General features: G+C 42.8%; 1 protein-coding gene across 2 annotated transcripts; it reads right to left on the bottom strand.

The window, feature by feature from the left end:
- Positions 1-81: 81 nt before the first annotated feature.
- Positions 82-17,920, bottom strand: NKTR (natural killer cell triggering receptor). Of its 2 annotated transcripts, XM_048510361.1 has the most exons (7): positions 17,772-17,920; positions 13,252-13,347; positions 9,177-9,251; positions 7,482-7,589; positions 7,091-7,135; positions 6,759-6,786; positions 82-1,989 (listed from the first exon to the last, which is right to left on the bottom strand). In XM_048510361.1, the coding sequence occupies exons 2-7, from the start codon at positions 13,307-13,309 to the stop codon at positions 1,986-1,988; spliced, it is 318 nt and encodes a 105-aa protein (XP_048366318.1). In that variant the 5' UTR covers positions 13,310-13,347; positions 17,772-17,920; the 3' UTR covers positions 82-1,985. The 2 variants fall into 2 exon arrangements, with proteins under 2 accessions (XP_048366318.1, XP_048366317.1); XM_048510360.1 differs by lacking the exon at positions 6,759-6,786.
- Positions 17,921-18,722: the final 802 nt, after the last annotated feature.

Here is an 18,722-nt window from a genome sequence, read left to right as displayed (position 1 = left end):
GNCTGCTGGGAATTGTAGTCCATAACATCTGGAGTGCCAAAGGTTCGCCACCACTGCTTTAGGCTGATCCAGCAACTGCTTTCAGTGCACAGAGCACTCAGGAGTTTCAAATGAAATGAAGGATTTGCAAGGGTCTGCTGACCACATGATGGTCCAGAGAAGTCCATCCTCTCCTCCTTAATTCAGGTATAAAAACTAAATATGTATCTCCCCAGCCCTCTCAAATTGCTGCACCATCTCACTTTCTCCCAGATGAAGCAGGGTTCAATCAGGGCAGAATCCGTTCATGCTAGTCTACTGACTATTTTAGGAGCTGAGTCAAAGTAATAAATGGGTTACAACCAGAAAACATGAAAGGACACTCAGTAATTTCTACCCTACCTAACCACACGACCTTTTGCTCTCTGCCTACATTAGCTCACTCTGAGCTCTTGGAATAAGCCACACTGTAAACCTATTTATAAAGAGCATTTAATATACTTTTGCCAACAAGTTAAACTCTTGGCATTATCTTTTTTAGAAGGTGACTTATAAAACGCAAGCGCCTTCCTCTCTCCTCTTAAGGCAACACTGGCATACATATTGCATTGCGAGATGAAAGAAACTTTAGAGCCCTTTGGAAGTTTCTCGATGAGTGTACCAGCAATTGCAGCTTTTTCAAGTTCAGATAAGCTTAAAAAATGGAAAAGTATCAATAAAGGCATAAAAGTGGCAATGATAGTGAACTGTTTATTTCAATTCACTGCATTTGCGTAGGATTTCTGTAAGTCAGAAGTTGCAACAAAAGCCGTTTTCCTGCTATATTTGAGCACAAACAAGTCGCTACAAACCCACCCCCCATTCCCCAGCAAAACAGACATCAAATCCTTCTTGTGGTTATATCTGCTTTCCATTTTTGGGACATTCTTTAGGATACAACCTAAATATGCCTCTTATCTGAACCTCATTCAGTCATGGGAAAAAGTATCTGTTCAAGCAAGGATGTTTAGTTCTTCTGCACAATGTTTTTCTTCAACAAGGCAATGAAGCGCCATTCATTCTTACTTCATTAAGAAAGATGGCAAAGTTTTACAGAGAACATTGGAGGGTGAGTCTACTAAAGTGCCTGATATATATCAAACTAAAGATATGCTGCAACGAAAATCCTCTTCTTCAAACTGAAATCCAAGTGACTTAATATGGGAAGGGGTGGCCCTGGGTTTTTATTTTGTAAATATTAAGAACGGTAGATATTTGGGGAAAAAAAAAGAGAACACAGAAATAAACGTAAGTAGATCAAGAGCTACACGGCAGCTAATTTGCTAACTTCAGTCTAACAGGGATGTGACTTACTTCTAAACCTCTTTGTCCTGACTGTGGTGTTTAGTCAGTCAAATATTCATCGCGTAATTATGAAACTGGAATAAGGTTTGTAACAAAAAGCCGGAGAATACTTTTTCAGTCATGTAATATACGATAGTTCAAATCTAACTCAAGGATTCACAATGTCAGCAGAAAAATCTATGGGTATGCATATATTGTATGGCGTGCTAAAAAACACACCGAACTGGCCAAATCAAGCCCTCTCAAAAAGAACTTCCATCTTTGAAACACACTTTTTCTCTGGCTTGTAAATAAACTTTGGCCAGAATACTCAAGTGTTGAGTATATGAAGTATACACTTTTTAAAAAGTATCATCATGTTTATACACTAAAGACATTAAGCAAACTAAGTAATCTGGAAGAGCATAGACACTCAAAACCCTCGGGATTAAAAAAAAATGCGAAAAGATAAGCAGGAAAAATATACCAAATGTCTATAGCCTCTTGTCTGTTTGCTCAAAGACCAGCAATACCATCTTTCTCATGAATAGCGCTTCTCCGTTTAAGAAAAGCCAAGCTCTCAAAGCAGAAATACTTACATGAAAAACTGGGAACCATTTGTATGTTTCCCTCTGTTTGCCATTGACAAAAGGAAGGCTCTGTCGTGTTTCAGAATAAAGTTTTCATCTGTTTTAAGAAAAAAAGAAGAGAGGTTAATCAGATTCTCTGAGCCAATTCAACTGTTTCAGAAAGATCAACAATTATACAAGAAGGATTGCTCCAGCAGCTCAATAGGAAAATCATAAAAAGTAATCTATACGAGATAGATCAGTACACAATCATTATGCCAGTAACATTCTTTAAAGGACACAAGACCTTCGATCTTATTAGAAGAGTCAACATATACTTAAATGAAATTGTTTTATGCTTTATACTTTTTCAGGCACTCTATCTTTCTTATTTTCCTCCCACCTTCCTCTATGCGTAATTCTCTTCACTTTCAATTTATCTTTGCAACTACCTGGTGAAGCAGCTTAGACGTAAAGAGAGCAGCTGGCCGATGTTCATGGAGTCAAGGCTGCAGGGGAATTTGAACCAAAATCTAGTCCAATGTTCTAGTCCAATGGATTGAGTCAAAATCTAGTCTAATAAATGAACCGAAATCTAGACCAATGGACTGAGCTTAACATTCCAACCTGGATCATACCTAACATGCCAACCTGGACACCACAGCTGTTCATCATTTGACAATTCAGCACTACACTGTGTCTCGGGGAGCACCATTTCCAACAAGGTTTCCAATGCTGGTTTTTCCTAACACCGCTTATCAAAACAACCAGGTCTGAATGCAGCTTCTTCTACATGCAAGGCATATGATGCACTGTTGAACTACACAGTTCCTTAGATTATTCCCCTCCAGACTCTATGGAGATGAGAGTAGAACAACCAGGAGCTACCCAATAGAATACCTTTTGCAACATCCAGATGTTGCTAACTGGAAATTCCAGGAGATCTGGGGTAGAACTGGGAGGAAGGACAGAGTTTGGGGAAGGAGCTCCGTGGGGTTTAACGCCATACCGTTCACCTTCCCAAGCAGCCATTATCTCCACGGAAACTGATCTTAGTGATGTGGAGATCAGCTGTAATTCCAGGAGAGTTCCAGGCTGCCAACCCTCGTCCAGGTAAATAAAAACACATTCTCTGTTCTGAACCAGAATTGATGCCTCCAAAAGTCTTAAGCCCAAGCAAGGAAAGCAAATCTGTCGCGTGGTACGATTAGGCACATCCGGCGCCCCAAGATTTTTGCGCCTGTACGCACCTTCGGAAATGTAACAGCTGTCACGGGTGGCAGAATCAAATACAGTATCTCCCTCCTCAGTCAGCAAAAGAATCATGTGGCATCTACACCGAACACACGGAGCTGCCACATTCAGAGGCTAGGGAAGACGAAGGCTGAGATTTTATTTAGCTCTTCTAGAATCTAGATCCCTACATGTTCTGCAGTTTGCTTCGTCAGGGGATCTTGTATAGAAATTTCTCAGGTCCCAGGACCCAGAGCAAACTGCAAAACATGTTGGCATCTAGAAGAGCTAAACAGACTTGCAGTCTTTTCCTGCCTACTGGCAGCACCTTAGTTTTTCCTCATTCAAAGTCTGGCCGTGTTTCTGCCCAAGTCAGCAACGTCACTGGGAGGACAGCATGCCCAGGGAAAAGAGGGGGCAGGTTTCTACTCCTGAATGCTCATCTTTCCCCACGCAGCAGCTCAGCCCCCTGGATTCTAAGAACAGAACAAAGCTCCCCTTCTGATTTGCAAATGAAGCCTACGGCAACGGTGGGTCGGCCCTGAAGGCGAAGTGGAAACACGCACTATGAAGAACCTGGGAGCTTGCCAGACTTCCTGACTGTCTGGTAGCTATAGCTGCAAACTCTTTTGTCTGAATGAGGGTAGCCAACCACAGGCCCTGACAAACAATGGCTCCACCCACTTTCTTACAAGCTCAGTTGGCACCACACTGGGGATCCCTGACATAAAAAAAGAGAAGAAGAAGAGTCTGGATTTAGACCCCACCCTTCTCTCCTGTAGGAGACTCAAGGGGGCTTACCTTGAGTCCTTTCCCTTCCTCTCCCCACAACAGACCCCTTGTGAGGTAGGTGGGGCTGAGAGAGTTCAGGGAGAACTGTGACTAGCCCAAGGCCACCCAGCAGGAATGTAGGCGTGCGGAAACACATCTGGTTCACCAGATAAGCCTCTGCCACTTAATCAAACCCGGTTCTCCAGATTAGAATCTACCTGCTCTCAACCACTATACCACGCAAGACTACTCTTGGATCATCCTAATGTTTGGGGTCAATGGCCAGTATAGGACGACAAATGCCAAGTCAGCGCTTCCCCAGTAATCAGCAGATGGCTGATCAACAGTTTATAAAAAGGTGGAACTGAATACATACAGTGGGACTGAGATCCTCCTCTTTACAAAGATTCTTTTGAACACTGTGGCTGGTTATGCATGGTGGGGCTCCCGCGACTTCAAAGAGAACTGGCCAGCGAATCTTTGGCCCCTTCCGCACCCGCAAAATAATGCGTTTTCAAACCACTTTGACAACTGTTTGCAAGTGGATTTTGCTATTCTGCACAGCTTCGAAGAGCACTGAAAGCAGTTTGAAAGTGCATTATTTTGCATGTGCGGAATGAGCCTTTGTTTCGGGGCATGTTCGGCATTGTTACCCATCACCCTGTTTGCGGCGGGGCAGGAATTGCTCATCAGCTGGCTTTTTGCTTGCATTCGGGGGGCCGTGTTTTGTGGGTTCTCCATCATGCATGCATGGTTTGATTTGTCATATAATCTTGAATTTTTATCTTTAATCTTATCAATACATTGATCTATCAGTCTGTCGATAGGTCGACGTCAAAAAGGCAAACGGTTAAAGAAAAGTCTGCACACTTTGCCCAAACGCTGATTCTCCTTTATGGTGGGAATAGAGGGGGGAGTAAAGATGGCACGGAAACCGCAAAACGACAATGGGGACTGCTCTTTGCTATGCTCCCCAGGTCCACAATCGTCCGATGTGCTGTAAATCCAAGCGTCAAGACCAACAGGCTTTTCCCAGGGCAGTCTGGAATCATTGATTAGTAGGGTATAAAATTACACGGCTGGAGACATCTCAGTTTGTTGATCAAATGCAGGGGCACATCAGGTGTTCAGACTGATTTGATTAGTATTATTTTTACTTTTTTTAGTATTGATTTTATTGATATGGTTATGCAATTTTTTTTAATCTAAAGATATGCAGGAGGGAGGAGGCCTCAGGGAATAGAACTGATACAGCAGGACAAGAAGTGGGGAGAAATCAGCAACAGGGAGGAGGGAGGAGGGGAAGCGTGCGAAGCAGCGCGAGGGAGCAGAGGGGCAAGACTAGGCAGGTTGGTGGCGGGCAGAGGGAAAAGGTTTGGGGCAAAGCGGTGCCCGCTGGCAGATCTGTCCCACTCTGGCAGCAAAGTAAAATTAAAATTGTGCTATAAGTGGATTTGCCAGCTGCAGAGAGAGTGGAAAGTGACAGAGGAACTGGAGGAAATCCATCCATACAAGAAATCTTGCCGTGGCAAACATTTGCCTCCGCCAAACGGTAAACACCTTGCGTGCGATTGGCCTGTGTGTATTAAGCGCCGTCGAGTTGGCTTCCGGCTCGTAGCAAACCTACAAATCAGGGCCCTCCAACACGTCTGCAAAGCACAACCCCCCTCCATACAACACTACAGCCACTTAAATAACACAGTCTTTCTTCAGCTTTGTTATGTGCTTCCAGGTTAAAAAAAATACTTCTCTTTCCCACCCTGCTGGGGAGTTCAACAATAGTGGATCGTTCTGCTCAGCTCAAATGCCCCGTTTTTAACCAAATGCCAAAATTAACGAAAAAACTGCCATGAGCAAGCAGAAGACCACACCCGACCTCTTTTCAGTTTCAGCCTCAGCAGATTAAAATATATATGTACATACATATATACACACACATACATATGTATATGTGTATGCATATGTGTATATATAATATACGTATATACATAGGTATGTACGTATTAAGTATATATATAACGTGTGTGTATATATAATATACATACATATATACACACATATTTAATATATATATAATGTACATATGTGTGTGTATATATATGTACACACACACATATAGTAAAATATTACTTTGGTGATGCCTGGAGCAAATGTATTTCAGTCAAGAAAATAGTTTTCAGGTGCAAGTCTTCACTATTTGTGGCTTAACAGCAAAACTTCACACACAGTATCAGAATAATTGTACTTACCTACCATAAAATCTTAGAGAGAAAGAATCAAAACCCTTTTAGAATACAGATTTGTCAACAAACCACTGTTCAAGGTCAGCATCTTCTCCCATCTAACAGTACTATATTGTAACATAACCTGCGTAAGCATGCACACCATAGGAGGAAAAAGGCACGCACACACACACACTCTGTTTTCTCCTGACTCTTTCAGTACCGCTTTGCAGTTAGTACTGCAAATGGCACTGAAACATCCCACTCTTGAGACAACAAAAAACTGATTTTGCTCCAACAGCAACACCCAGTGTCTATAGCCTTCAAAGAGTTCATTCAGAGTCAAAGGCATATACGGATTTATTACTCCTAGGAACAGCACATGCTAAATGTATTTTCAGAATTCAATAAACGTACAAACCTCAGAAGGGCAGGGAGTGGATGTGGGGGAGGGAAGAGAGTCTGTCCCAAGGCTGACATTTAGAATCCCAAGAGTACAAAGAGAAGCCAACCTTAACAGCCTCTCAGGTAAGCCTGAGGTTTCTCTCCCCAAGCTACATCATTTTACCCAGCCACAAATTCATTGTTAGTGGTCCATATATTCACTAGGAAGGGTGCGGGGGAACAGAGTTTGAATCTGCGTTGTGCTTTTGTCTCTTACCTTTTCATTTTGCAAAAGACCACATTCTCTATAAACAAAAGAATATGTTGACAGTTTTAGGCAGGAAGACAGGAGACGTCACGAATCAAGTTGCCTAACCTCCATGCTGAAGTCACGTTTAACCGACTAAGTTAGCCGCAATTACGTCTGTCCGTTAAAACACTAATATTACAATAAGCGCATTTTTTAAAAAAACTCATGCACATCAATAATCTCCATGCAACGTTACTTTCATGCAAAGGCGTTCTATGTCGACCTTCTCATTAAATGTCTCAGGAATCACAACTCTCAAAACTGAAATGGACAAACCGCCAAGAATTATTAGATCTTACCTTTAAAATATCCACCATAAATAGATTCACCTCCTTTCCCATCACCTGGCAATATTTAAAAGCAGACACGGCAATTTAGAATTTGTTTCTTAAAATATCCACCGTAAATAAATTCACCTCCTTTCCCATTACCTAACAATATTTAAAAAACAGACATGGCAATTTACAATTCGTTTCTTTTTTGTTGTTGCATGTTAATGTTTTAATATTAGATATTTAGTGTCTTTATGGTTATTACGATGATGTTTTGTACTCATTACCTGCTTCAGAATGTGAGGCAGCACAAAATTTAAAACATGGTTAAGAATAAGAATCTCATCTGAATATTCACTTTTAAAGAGAACAGTACCAGGTAAAATATAATTATGCAGCCTTTACAAAATCTCTTTACCTTCGCTAAAATCTCCACCTTGAATCATGAAGTTTTTAACCACACGGTGGAACGTAGAGCCTTCGTAACACAGTTTTTTCCTAGTTGTTTTCCCAATTCCTTTTTCACCTAAAAGAAAGAAAACTAAATGTGAACGAACAGCTTAAAAGCCCAACAGCAATAAACCTCGATTTCCAATTCAATGGAAATACACAGAAATCATAAAAATAGAGCAAAGGACCAGGTCCTTAAAGGAAGGGCTTTTCTCTGTCTCAACATATTTGGAAATCTGTCAAGGCTAATTCTTCCTTCTGAGAGCCAGCGTGGCGCAGCAGTGAAGAGTGGCAGACTCTGATCTGGAGAACCAGATTCAATCTTCCGTTCCTCCTCATGAAGCCTGTCGAGCGACGTTAGGCTGGCGACAGTTCTCTCAGAGGCAGGCAACGGCAAACCACTTCCAAATGTCTCTCGCCTTCAAAATCCTGTGAGGTCACCACAAATCAGCTGGGACTTAATGGGGCTTTCCACCACCATGCCATTCTTCCTTTCCCCAAAGGTTTTACAACTCTAATTGAAAGGATCACCTACTAGCTAGGAATTAAGGATGAAAACTACTAATTTTTCTCATCACTGGGCGGGGGTGGTGGTGGTGGTGAGTAGGGTCCATGCAGATTTTCATCTGCTGCCACTGAGACAGTCCCAAGAGGGAAATCATAGAATCACAGAGATGGAAGAGATCCCAAGGGCTATCAAGTCCAACCCCCAGCAACACAGAACACATAATCAAAGCACTCCTGACAGATGGCCATCCAGCCTCTCTTTACAAACCTCCAAAGAAGGAGACTCCACCGCACTCCGAGGCAGTGCATTCCACTGTCGAACAGCCCTGAAGTTTTTCCTAATGTTTAGGCGGAATCTCTTTTCCTTCACCTTGAACCCATCACTCCTGGTCCTAGTCTCTGAGGCTGCAGAAAACAAGCTTGCTCCCTCACCAACATGACATCCCTTCAAATATCAGAGGGGTTTAATCGGAATGTAGTCTCACAGTATGTACTTAGCTCATTTATACTCCACCTTGCTCCCTGATGAGGAGAGTTGAAGTGGCTTTTATCACTCTCCTCTCTTTCACTTTATCCTCCCAACAACACTGTGGGGTCGGTTAGGCTGAGAGCATGTGACTGGTCCAAGGTCAACGAGCGAGCTTCCAGGGCAGAGTGGGACTCAAACCTAGGTTTCTCATATCCTAATCAGACAAGCTAACCACGACACCAGCATCAAGAAGGACCCCTTGCCCAAATAATTATAGGAGCTCCTTTCATTTCATGGTCACAATTTTGGAGACACAGCCGATGAATACTGCAGAACTGTCAAACACAATTATGACACCACTAGAGAACATATCTTTCAATTATGCATTTGTGACACTCCCCCCCCCCCAAGTAAGAGAAGGGCCCAGCTACACCTGCGTCCCTCATGCTTTAAAGCTCAACCAAAACGTAGGGAGCCCTCAAAATTTATTTATTTATTTATTTTATTTATTATTTAAACTTTTATACCGCCCCATCCCAAGGGGCTCTGGGTGGTGTACAACATGAATCTTGGTACAAATAAATATGGTTAAAACCTTTAAAAACAGCAGTAGAATAATAAGAGGCGTCCAAATATCCTAAAATGCAATTCTGTGCATAAAATAATGACTGTGGAAAAGCAAGATACCTGTACATAGGCAGAGGAAGTTTTTGCAAGTCCTTGGACACACATCCGAGAAAAGTTGAAACATAATACGACCAACTGGAAGAAAAATTAAAAGACAGGGTTACTTTGTCATTCCGTAATATCTGGGGCAAAGCCATTAACTTTCCTTAACAGTTTTTATTCCATATGTTTCGGCTACAAATAAACAAAAAGCAGACCCAGTTTTATCGCATTTTAAACATTTTAAGTCTTCAAAGGTTGGCCCATCATTTGATCCCCTCACTCCCCCACACAGACAAACACTGCTGTGAACATCGGGCATGTGGGGGGGTCACATTACCTTGGTCAAGCCAGATGAGACAGCAAAACAGCTGTGATCTAAATCGCCTGCACTAAAGCTGCTATTTGCCTTGGGAGTGAAAACATATGCTTTTAAAATGCAGTGATTCAAGACAAAATCCTGCCGTAAAGGAAGACAGACGGCTGCACCCCAAAGTGGGACAGACGTAGAAAGGGGGGGAAAAAAATCTTTTGAGGGTCAGAATAAATATGTGAGAAGCTTAGAGAATATACAAAGTATGTACACACAGAGAGAATATTGTGCAGCTAGACCAGAACAGAAGCTCCTCTTCGAAACCTCATTTGAAACTATGTCCTTCGTCCTTTAGTTGAAGGCCATCCCAGGCGCCAAAACACAATCTGTTCCAGTGAGTTAGGGTAGATTCAGACCAGAACTCTCAATGATTCTACAGCTCTTGTGGTTTCAGAAGAAGTCCCTGAGTATAAACTTACAGAATTGCTGAAGCAATCCTGAACCCCAAATCCCTGCCACTTCCACAAAGTCACACTGGCCACTTGCTAGAAATCAAAGGACTTGTATTTCAGATGTAAGCTTCCAGTGTTTTTTTTTAAACCACATTACACAAACAACACAAAGTACTAATACTATCATTCTTTTTCCAAATTCCCTCATGATGGTAGTCAATAATAATTCTGTTATTTTAAATTTAGGCAAAACAAGAAGAAGACAAGGAAGAAGAGGAGGAGGAGAAAGAGGAGGTGGCATTTGGATTTAAATTCCACCTTTCTCCCCTGTAAAGAAGAAGAAGAGAAGAAGAGTTTGGATTTATATCCCCCCTTTCTCTCCAGTAAGGGGCTTACAATCTCCTTGCCCTTCCCCCCTCACAACAAACACCCTGTGAGATAGGTGGGGTTCAGAGCTCCGAAGAACTGTGACTAGCCCAAGGTCACCCAGCTGGCGTGTGTGGGAGTGCACAGGCTAATCTGAATTCCCCAGATAAGCCTCTACAGCTCAGGCGGCAGAGCGGTGAATCAAACCCGGTTCCTCCAGATTAGAATGCACCTGCTCTTAACCACTATGTCACTGCTGTTCCTTGGAGACTCAAGGAAGCTAACAAACTCCTTTCCCTTCCACCTCGCAATAGACACTTGTGAGGCAGGTAGGGCTGACAGAGTCCTGAGAAAACTGTGACTAGCCAAGCAGACTTCAAGTGGAGGAGTGTGGAAACAAATCCAGTTCCCGAGATAGGAGTCTGCCTCTCATGTGGAGGAGTACAGAATCAAGCCCGGTTCTAACTTCTAAATGCTTTGGTGCTTCACTTCCTGTTTAACATTACCACAGTGCACATGGAATCATTTAACAACATTCTTTTTTAAAAAATTAACTCCAGCTTCAAGGAAAAGACTAAGGGACCTCAGGGATCGCTTGTGCTTTTTTTTATGCATGAATCATCTTTCTAAAAGTTTTGAAACAACATAAAATATAAACTGTCATCAGTCAAGATAAGATTAGCTACTGCAGAAATCCAAAAACAAAGACCAACACAGAACAAAGTGTTATCAAAGCTCTTGCAGGGCAAATGGATTTTGGCAACCTTTTAAAAAGTTCACAAGACTCTTATGCTTTTGGAATTCCCCCGTCCTGAAAAATTTCCAGGCTTTCATATCTACCTGGAAAGCACATAATACATTAACTTTTCTGAAGCTACGCAGGTACAGATTTAATTAGCCCCTGCATTAGAATCCTATGCAAATTACCTTAAATGAATTATGAAAGGGGAACATGCATGAAATGAATAAGTACATTCAAAGACGACGAAAAACTAGATATTCCATTTTGTGGACATTTACTTAACCAATATATCAAGTAGCGCTTTCATAATTTTTCTGAACTTAAAAAAACAAATCAGCATGCAGGTTTACCTCAATGTTTGTGCAAAAGAATGGGCATCTAATCAGACTTGCAAAAAAGAAACAAAGGAAAACAAAATGCTTTGAAAAGCACCCTGTCCTGTTAATAACCTGTACCATACTTGAAAGCAAAGCATAATAGTGAATCTCTTTTCTGCATGACCTCTCTTTATTAACCAAACGTGAAGAACTCCATGCCTGAAGTCCTGCCAAAGACAAAGTAAAATGCAAAGCATGTCTTCCTGTACAGACAATTGGAAGGGGCAAATCAAGGCCTTTCTGACCTTTCATAGCCCATTTTTGTGGGTCTGGATTAGATCGAGTTACAGAGTACAATTGCAATTGGAAAAGACTGAGGAGGAAGAAGAAGTAGAGTTTGGATTTATACCATGCCTTTGTCTCCTGTAAGGAGACTCAAGGTGGCTTACAAGCTCCTTTCCCTTCCTCTCCCCACAGCGGACACCTTGTGAGGCAGGTGGGGCTGAGAGAGTTTGGCGAGAACTGTGACCAGCCCAAGGTCACTCAGCAGGAATGTGGGAGTGCGGAAACACATCTGGTTCACCAGATAAGCCTCTGCCACTCAGTTGGAGGAGTGGGGAGTCAAACCTGGTTCTCCAGGTTAGGAAGTTTGAATCTTTTTTCTTCTCACTTGCAAAAGCAAGTAATCAGAACTCCAGCCACCAATAAGTGCCTCAGGCCACCAGTAGGTGTCTATGAACTACTGAAACACAATTATATTCATATCGTGCTGCTTAAGTTCTCTTTATTTATATGTTTAATCAAACCGCTCAATTCAGGTTCTCACAGCAGTTTACAGTTCACTTCGTTTGAGCCTCACAACCACCCTGCAAGGGAAATTAGCCACAGAGATAAAAGCCCCTCCCCCCCGCTGGTGCAATATAAAATGTGGTTTTAAATGGGCCTTGTCAGAATCTTGTCAATCATAACCAGCATTAACGTTAACTTCTTAGCCGTCGTGATTACAGAGAAGAGATGGGAGAGCTGAAAAATGTACTGAAGATCCAGAAGCCAGTTTATTGTAGTCGATCAGCAAAAGTCAGAATGAATCTCTATGGCACCTTCCTCTCCAGGAACTCTTGTTTATTGTCACCTTTTTCTAGCAGGCATTTGTCAGTCCCTTACATGGCTCTTCCCACCTTTCTCACCAAACAAGACAACTTTACGAATCAGCAAGCGTTAAGCAAATTAGATGGATCCTCTGAAGATGCCAGCCACAGATGCAGGCGAAACGTCAGGAGAAAACACTACTGGAACACGGCCAGGCAACCCGGAAAACCCACAACGTCCCAAATTAGATGGATATCAGAAAGACTTATTTATTTGTTCCTGTTGCATTCAGATGATCAGGGGGTGGAAGCGAGATAAGCAGATCTTGCACTTATCTCATTAAATGGGATTGCAGAAGTTCTCACACATAAACGTGAAAATACTACCTAACCAGATTCTGTTTACCCAAATCTTTCCTCACCCAACAATATGCTTTTATTTTGTTTCTATTTATGTGTACGAAGTCATGTTATCTCTCAGGGACAGCAGATTTCTATTACAACAGCCCCTACCCGCCCAGGATTCCGTACTTGTCACCAGTAAACAGACTATTGATTGACCATGAAATGCTGCAAGACACCGCAAATGCAAACCGCAGTAATTCTGAAAGTGAAACCCACTATACACAGCTAAAAGTCACAAAGACTACACACTGGAGAAAGGAATAATTCCACAATTGTATGATATATGGCAAACAAGTACTTAAAATGGCCATTTTAAGCAGCAAGGCAACTAAAAGCAAAGCATGGCTTGAGTTAAACGTTAGCAGAAAACTCAAACCCCGTTCAGAGCAACAAAACGGGTCTCCCAAGCTTACCTGGCTCTCGATTGATTTCGATGTCAAAGAAGCACTGAGGCCGATCCTGTGCCCCCATGGCAGCAGGAAGACCTGGCGCCTCTCCTCCTCACCGCCCTGAGAAAAACAGAACCAACTCAGAATTGACACAAGTCAGAACTCCAAGATGTGATCTGTACCCTCCGGAGAAGCCGAATGCTATTTATCTATCGAGGCTCCTATGACCATCTGCACTCGAGCACTCTCCCACTGTATAAAAAGGGCGGAGTGTCAATATTGAAAACACACCCACGTCACAAAGCAGCCAATTATGAGCAACAGTATGGATTTCACATAGTGCGAACTGACATGGATTGATTCCAAGAATCTCTCACCAGGATGACGGTGGGGAGGGGGGGGGGCAGAAAGCAAAGGCTATACAGCAAGTCCATTATAAAAGGTACGGGCAGACAGCATTCATTGGCAGGGAAAGCAGTGGATGTTTGAGGAAAAGGGAAATAACTCCTGCTCAATCCCTCTCAGCCCTTGACTGGCACACACTGTCCCTCCAGCCCTATAGGAATCAGCTGAGGTCCACCCCTTTTAAAAATTGTGAGGGGATACCACACACCCTGGCCTGACCTGGATGGCCCAGGCTAGCAGAGTCAGCCTTGGTTAGTACTTGGATGGGAGACCCCCCCAGGAAGCCAGGAATCCCTAAGCAGAGGCAGGCAATAGCAAAAGCACCTCCAAATGTCTCTTGCCTTGAACCCCTTCCCCATAGTCGTCCTAAGTCAGTTGTGACTGGAGAGAACTTTCCATCATCACGCACGGAAACTACTCACGGCTTTGGAAAAGAACTGGAAGAGTAGGTGTGATTCTTGCCTGGTTTTTAGGGGCTTAGTCTTCATACTGGACATGGTTCACCAGAGTTTTGGGCAGAGCCTGGCAGTACTTCAGGTACCACAAGAACCCTCTTCATTTTACACACGCTACAGTTTTAGTTTGTTTTTACTTGTCAGTTATCTTGTGGGCCACTTTAAGAGGAAAAGTAGAGCGAGAAAACTCTACACGAAATGCATGATACATTTCTTCTTCCATCTCTTTATTTACTTGGGGGGAAATAGTAAATATTTTTGCCACAAACATGAAACATGGTGGATATTTATTTGCTCACATGCAGTCAATCCTTCTCGGAGAGATTCAACGCAAAATCCTGAGACAAACAGTTTCATGTTTTCTTATCAATCAAAGGTTGTTCTCTAAAGAGGGTGGGAAAAAAACCGCGTCCTCATCTTTAATTCTCTATTTACTGGGAATCTGTGCAGGTGAAATCTGCCTGCTTAATCCAGACCTATTTTTCTACTGTTGTTTATGAGATGATCGTAAGCACCACTGTTGTGAAGGAGACTCAGCACCATTCAGATGGGTTAGGCAGAATTACATTCTTAATCTTTATTTACTACAAATAGTCAGTTGCTTTGAGTACCAGAAAGTTGCGTTATTTTAGCTCGTTGTACCCAACAGTGAACTGGCTGGCTCTTGTGTGTATGACAATGGCCAGGCAAAAGTGACTTTAACAGACACGACAGGTTTCTCTACACACGCAGGGGAATCTCCAGACATTAAAAAAAATATGACTTTTTTTCAATCAACCCAATGGGGGGAAAAACCCTCAAAAAACCAGATGAGAACAGGGCATGCTCCAAGAATCACAACATGTTCAAAGTTCTTAAAAGTCAGTTAAAGAAGGGGGGAGAGGGGAAGAGATTGCAGAAGAAAAGAAAGCGGCCTGCTAAAGCATCGTGCAGGAGATTTCAGAGTGGCTCTGAAGGGCTTGCCATTTATTGTAATAGCAAGCAATTATTTTATCAGAATCTGTAAAGATGAGGATGAGAGGGCACATGGTAGTAAAGGTCAAAAATATTGTGAATCATTTACTTCCAGAGGCATAACTGTGTCAACCCCGATAAAATACAAATAAATAAAATAAATTAAGTCTGTTGCTATCAGAATGTCCAGGAACCTTGTGGCACCTTTAAAGGCTGACAAATGGATCGTAGCCAAATAGTCAAGGCGCCACGTCTCACTTCCTCACGATGATGTTTGGTCACATCACCATTTCCTATGGAAGAGCTGCACATCGAGCAGACTCAGGTCTGCTGGTCTAAAAATAGTGCTTTTTGTTCGAAGCACAGGAAACCCCACATTTTAATCCTGAGCTAGACTGCAAATCTACGGGAAAAGGGGCTGTAGCACAGAACTGGTGGGGGAAAGAATCACACAGCTCAGTAATGACGAAGCTTGACAAAATCCCAGTTGTGATCTCTCAGGGAAAGCACTCCAGAGACACTGCCAGTCGAAACAGACAAACTCCCTGATTGGTCTGGCTCGTGGAGTTTAGGGAAATATTCTGAAAGAAGGAAACCTTGCCAGGATCTGGCTTTTGGTCCCAGACGACTGCAAACAAATGGCCATCTTCGTCTGTTGCAGCAAAATAAAACAACAGTCCGGAGGCACCTTAATGACTAACAGCATTCTTTCCAATAGCGTCAGAGGGCAACTGTGTGGATCTGTAGTCAAACAGCTCAACTGGAGTCCTGGAGAAGAGTCTGGATTTATACCCTGCTTTTCTCTCCATTTAAGGAGTCTCAAAGAGGCTTACAAACTCCTTCCCTTCCTTTCTCCACAAGAGACACCTTGTGAGGCAGGTGGGGCTGAGAGAGTCCTGAGAGAACTGTGACTGGTTCAAAGTCACCCAGCAGGTTTCATGTGGAAGAGCAGGGAAACAAATCCAGTTCACCCAATAAGAGTCCACCGCTCATGTGGAGGAGCGGGGACTCGAACCCAGTTCTCCAGATGAGAGCCCGCCACTCTTAACTGCAACACCTTGCTTGCATCTTAGAGACCAACAAGGTTTCTGGGGTAGGAGCTTTCAGGAGGCAAAACTCCCTCGGTCCAGATGCCACTGGCTTTGCCTCACGAAAACTCATACCCCAAATATACTGTTGGTCTCTAAAATGCCAACAAGAGTCGAATGCTAGCTATTCACTTCAATATGAGCATTCAGAAGTATTATGGAAATCAAACTTGAGCAAGTTTTTTTTTGGGGGGGGGGGGAGGCTTCCATTTGAGTCCTCTCCCACCCCAGTATCAAATCCATACTGGGGAAATCAAACCAAGAATCCCTATGGGACAGCTTGAAAAGGGAGGCAAGGAAAACTTAAAGTAGAAGGTTAATTCCACCATGAGCCTTTAAGTGCAGATTTGCAATTGAGAAGGGGGGAGCACTCATGGTTGGATGAAGTGAGAAGACATCAAACTTTTTGGTCAGCCAGTTAACCTTCTTTAACTCTAACCTACCTGACAGGACAGCTGTTATAATAAAATGGGCCTATAGGATATCCACTTTCTGAGCGGTAAACGCTCAAGATCCATTATCCTACCCTTAGCACCGGAGATCTGACCGCCACCAAGAGACATTCCATTTCAATGTGCCACCAAGGGCTAAGTTTTAGGTGGGAATATTATCTGGTATAAACATATAATTGGACTTTGAGATTCTTGGTGTTCAATTCTGACGCATCTGCTCCCACAACAAATAAAATAAGGTAGTATCAAAGGGGGCAGCCACTTAATTTTTAAAAAATGAACTGTTACACCTGGCTTATAAAATATTAAAATTTAATAATTTTATATTTTATGTGTATATGTTTCTGCATTATCACCTATTATTTTGTTTTATTAAATTTAATATCTTATTTTATTAGTACATTATATGTTTCTGCATTATCACCTATTTTTACTCGTTTTATTACATTTTAATAACTTTTTGTTAGTATGGTACATGTACTTGCATTGCTACCTATTTGTTTTACTTCTTTTATTAATTTTTAGTACTAATTTTATTAGGACAGTATACATATTTGTATTATCCCCTATTTGTTTTGCTTGTTTAATTAAATTTTATTTTTACTAGTCTACAATATTTGTACTATTGCCTCCTACTTGATTTATTTAAATTATTATACTATATGTATTTATATTATTACTTACTACCCGTTTCATTAAATTTTAATAATTTTATTTAATAATTTTATTTTTCTTAGTACACTATATGTATTTGTATTATTCTCCACTACTTGTTTTATTAAATTTTAATAACTTACTTTTGTAAGTGTAGTATATACATTTGTATTATAAAGTGAAACCTATTTGTTTCACTTGCTTTATTAAATTTTAAGATCTCATTTTTATTAGTAAAGTATATGTTTTATTACCTATTTGTTTTGCTTGAGCGATGACTACATGCAATAAACGTCCATGACGAATACAATGCGGGCAGGAGGCGAACCATGCACGTTACCTGCTCAACTACCGGCTCCCTATGCAGAGTTATGGGCTGCAAAGTCCCCATCCCGCGAATTGCACGGGGATAACTCTGGCCCCGCCCCTTTCCCGCGGGTGGGGCCACTCCTTGGGAGTGACCACGCCCCCTCCCCCGGCATATTAAACTGCCGACCCGCTGGCCCCTCACCGCGGCGCCCGAGCGGGTTGCTCACCTGGCGGTGGCGGCGCTTCCGTCCTTCGTCCCCTTGTCGGTCTTTCCCTACCCGGCGAGGAGGAGGAGAAGAACCGGCCTAGCTGCTGAGCCCCGAGCGCCATTAACGGACATCCACTGAGGGAGGGGACGCCGACGGCGCACTCTGCCCCGCCCACCTCTCGGGCTCTTCTCCGTCGCCTTCACTCCCTCGCTCCTCATTGGCCCGCCTGGCTTAGGCCCCGCCCGCCCTCGCGCCCCTGGCTCGCGCGCGCTTGTCGTTCATCTCCATCCCTTGCTTCTCATTGGACCTCTGGGTTGAGGGCCCGCCCCTTCGCTTCTAGCGTCTAGCCCAGCCCGCGCCTTTAGCTCTAGGCCACACCCCTCCACACCCACCGCACCGAAAGGAGAGAAGTGAGGGTTGGTCAGCAAACTGAACAGCTAGTCTCCCACCTACTCAGGCAGGGACGCATGCGCACAAAAGGGTCAGCTTCATTGTCGCTGAGGCAAAAACAAACGAATCCCTTGATAGAGACGCGGGTCGCTTTGTGATCTCGCGAGACTTCTGCGCTTGGGCGTGTCTCGCGCCCTCCCGCTTTCTTTTTCTTTTTTATAAAAATGTGCTTCGCTTTCTGGTGATGTGGCATTTTGAGGGGAATAAAGTCTTTTTTTGTTGCTTCTGCTTTTAATGAATATTTTATTCAGCGGAGTTGAAAGCATATTTAGGAAACTCCACAAATCCACACCCCAGGATACTGGTACCTGAGGCCATGACCTCTGAGCACGTGAAAAGTTTTTCCGCCCCCTGATTTTGTTAGGGATTTTTTTAATAGAATCTTGTTCTTTCCCCAAGGACATTTGTGATTCACCTTCCCTCTATTTCACCAGTTAGCCCGTAGGAAGGTTTGCAGAAGTCTTGCAGGCAAATAAATTTTAAGGAGCCCTTCGGGATCGGGCGGTATACAAATTGAAG

This window comes from Sphaerodactylus townsendi, linkage group LG11 (genome assembly GCF_021028975.2).
Source record: "Sphaerodactylus townsendi isolate TG3544 linkage group LG11, MPM_Stown_v2.3, whole genome shotgun sequence".
NCBI lineage: Eukaryota > Metazoa > Chordata > Lepidosauria > Squamata > Sphaerodactylidae > Sphaerodactylus > Sphaerodactylus townsendi.
Note: the sequence above shows the minus strand (reverse complement) of the source record. Positions and strands in the feature narration are given on the sequence as shown.

What these genes read in the sequence shown, in the direction of transcription:
- NKTR (XM_048510360.1), bottom strand. Translation starts at nt 13,309, where the DNA reads ATGGGGGCACAGGATCGGCCTCAGTGCTTCTTTGACATCGAAATCAAT. An exon ending in CTTCCTCTGCCTATGTACAG is followed by an intron (nt 7,590 to 9,176) that starts GTATCTTGCTTT and finishes TCTTTCTTTTAG; the next exon opens with GTGAAAAAGGAATTGGGAAA. An exon ending in AGGTGGAGATTTTAGCGAAG is followed by an intron (nt 7,136 to 7,481) that starts GTAAAGAGATTT and finishes AAATATTGCCAG; the next exon opens with GTGATGGGAAAGGAGGTGAA.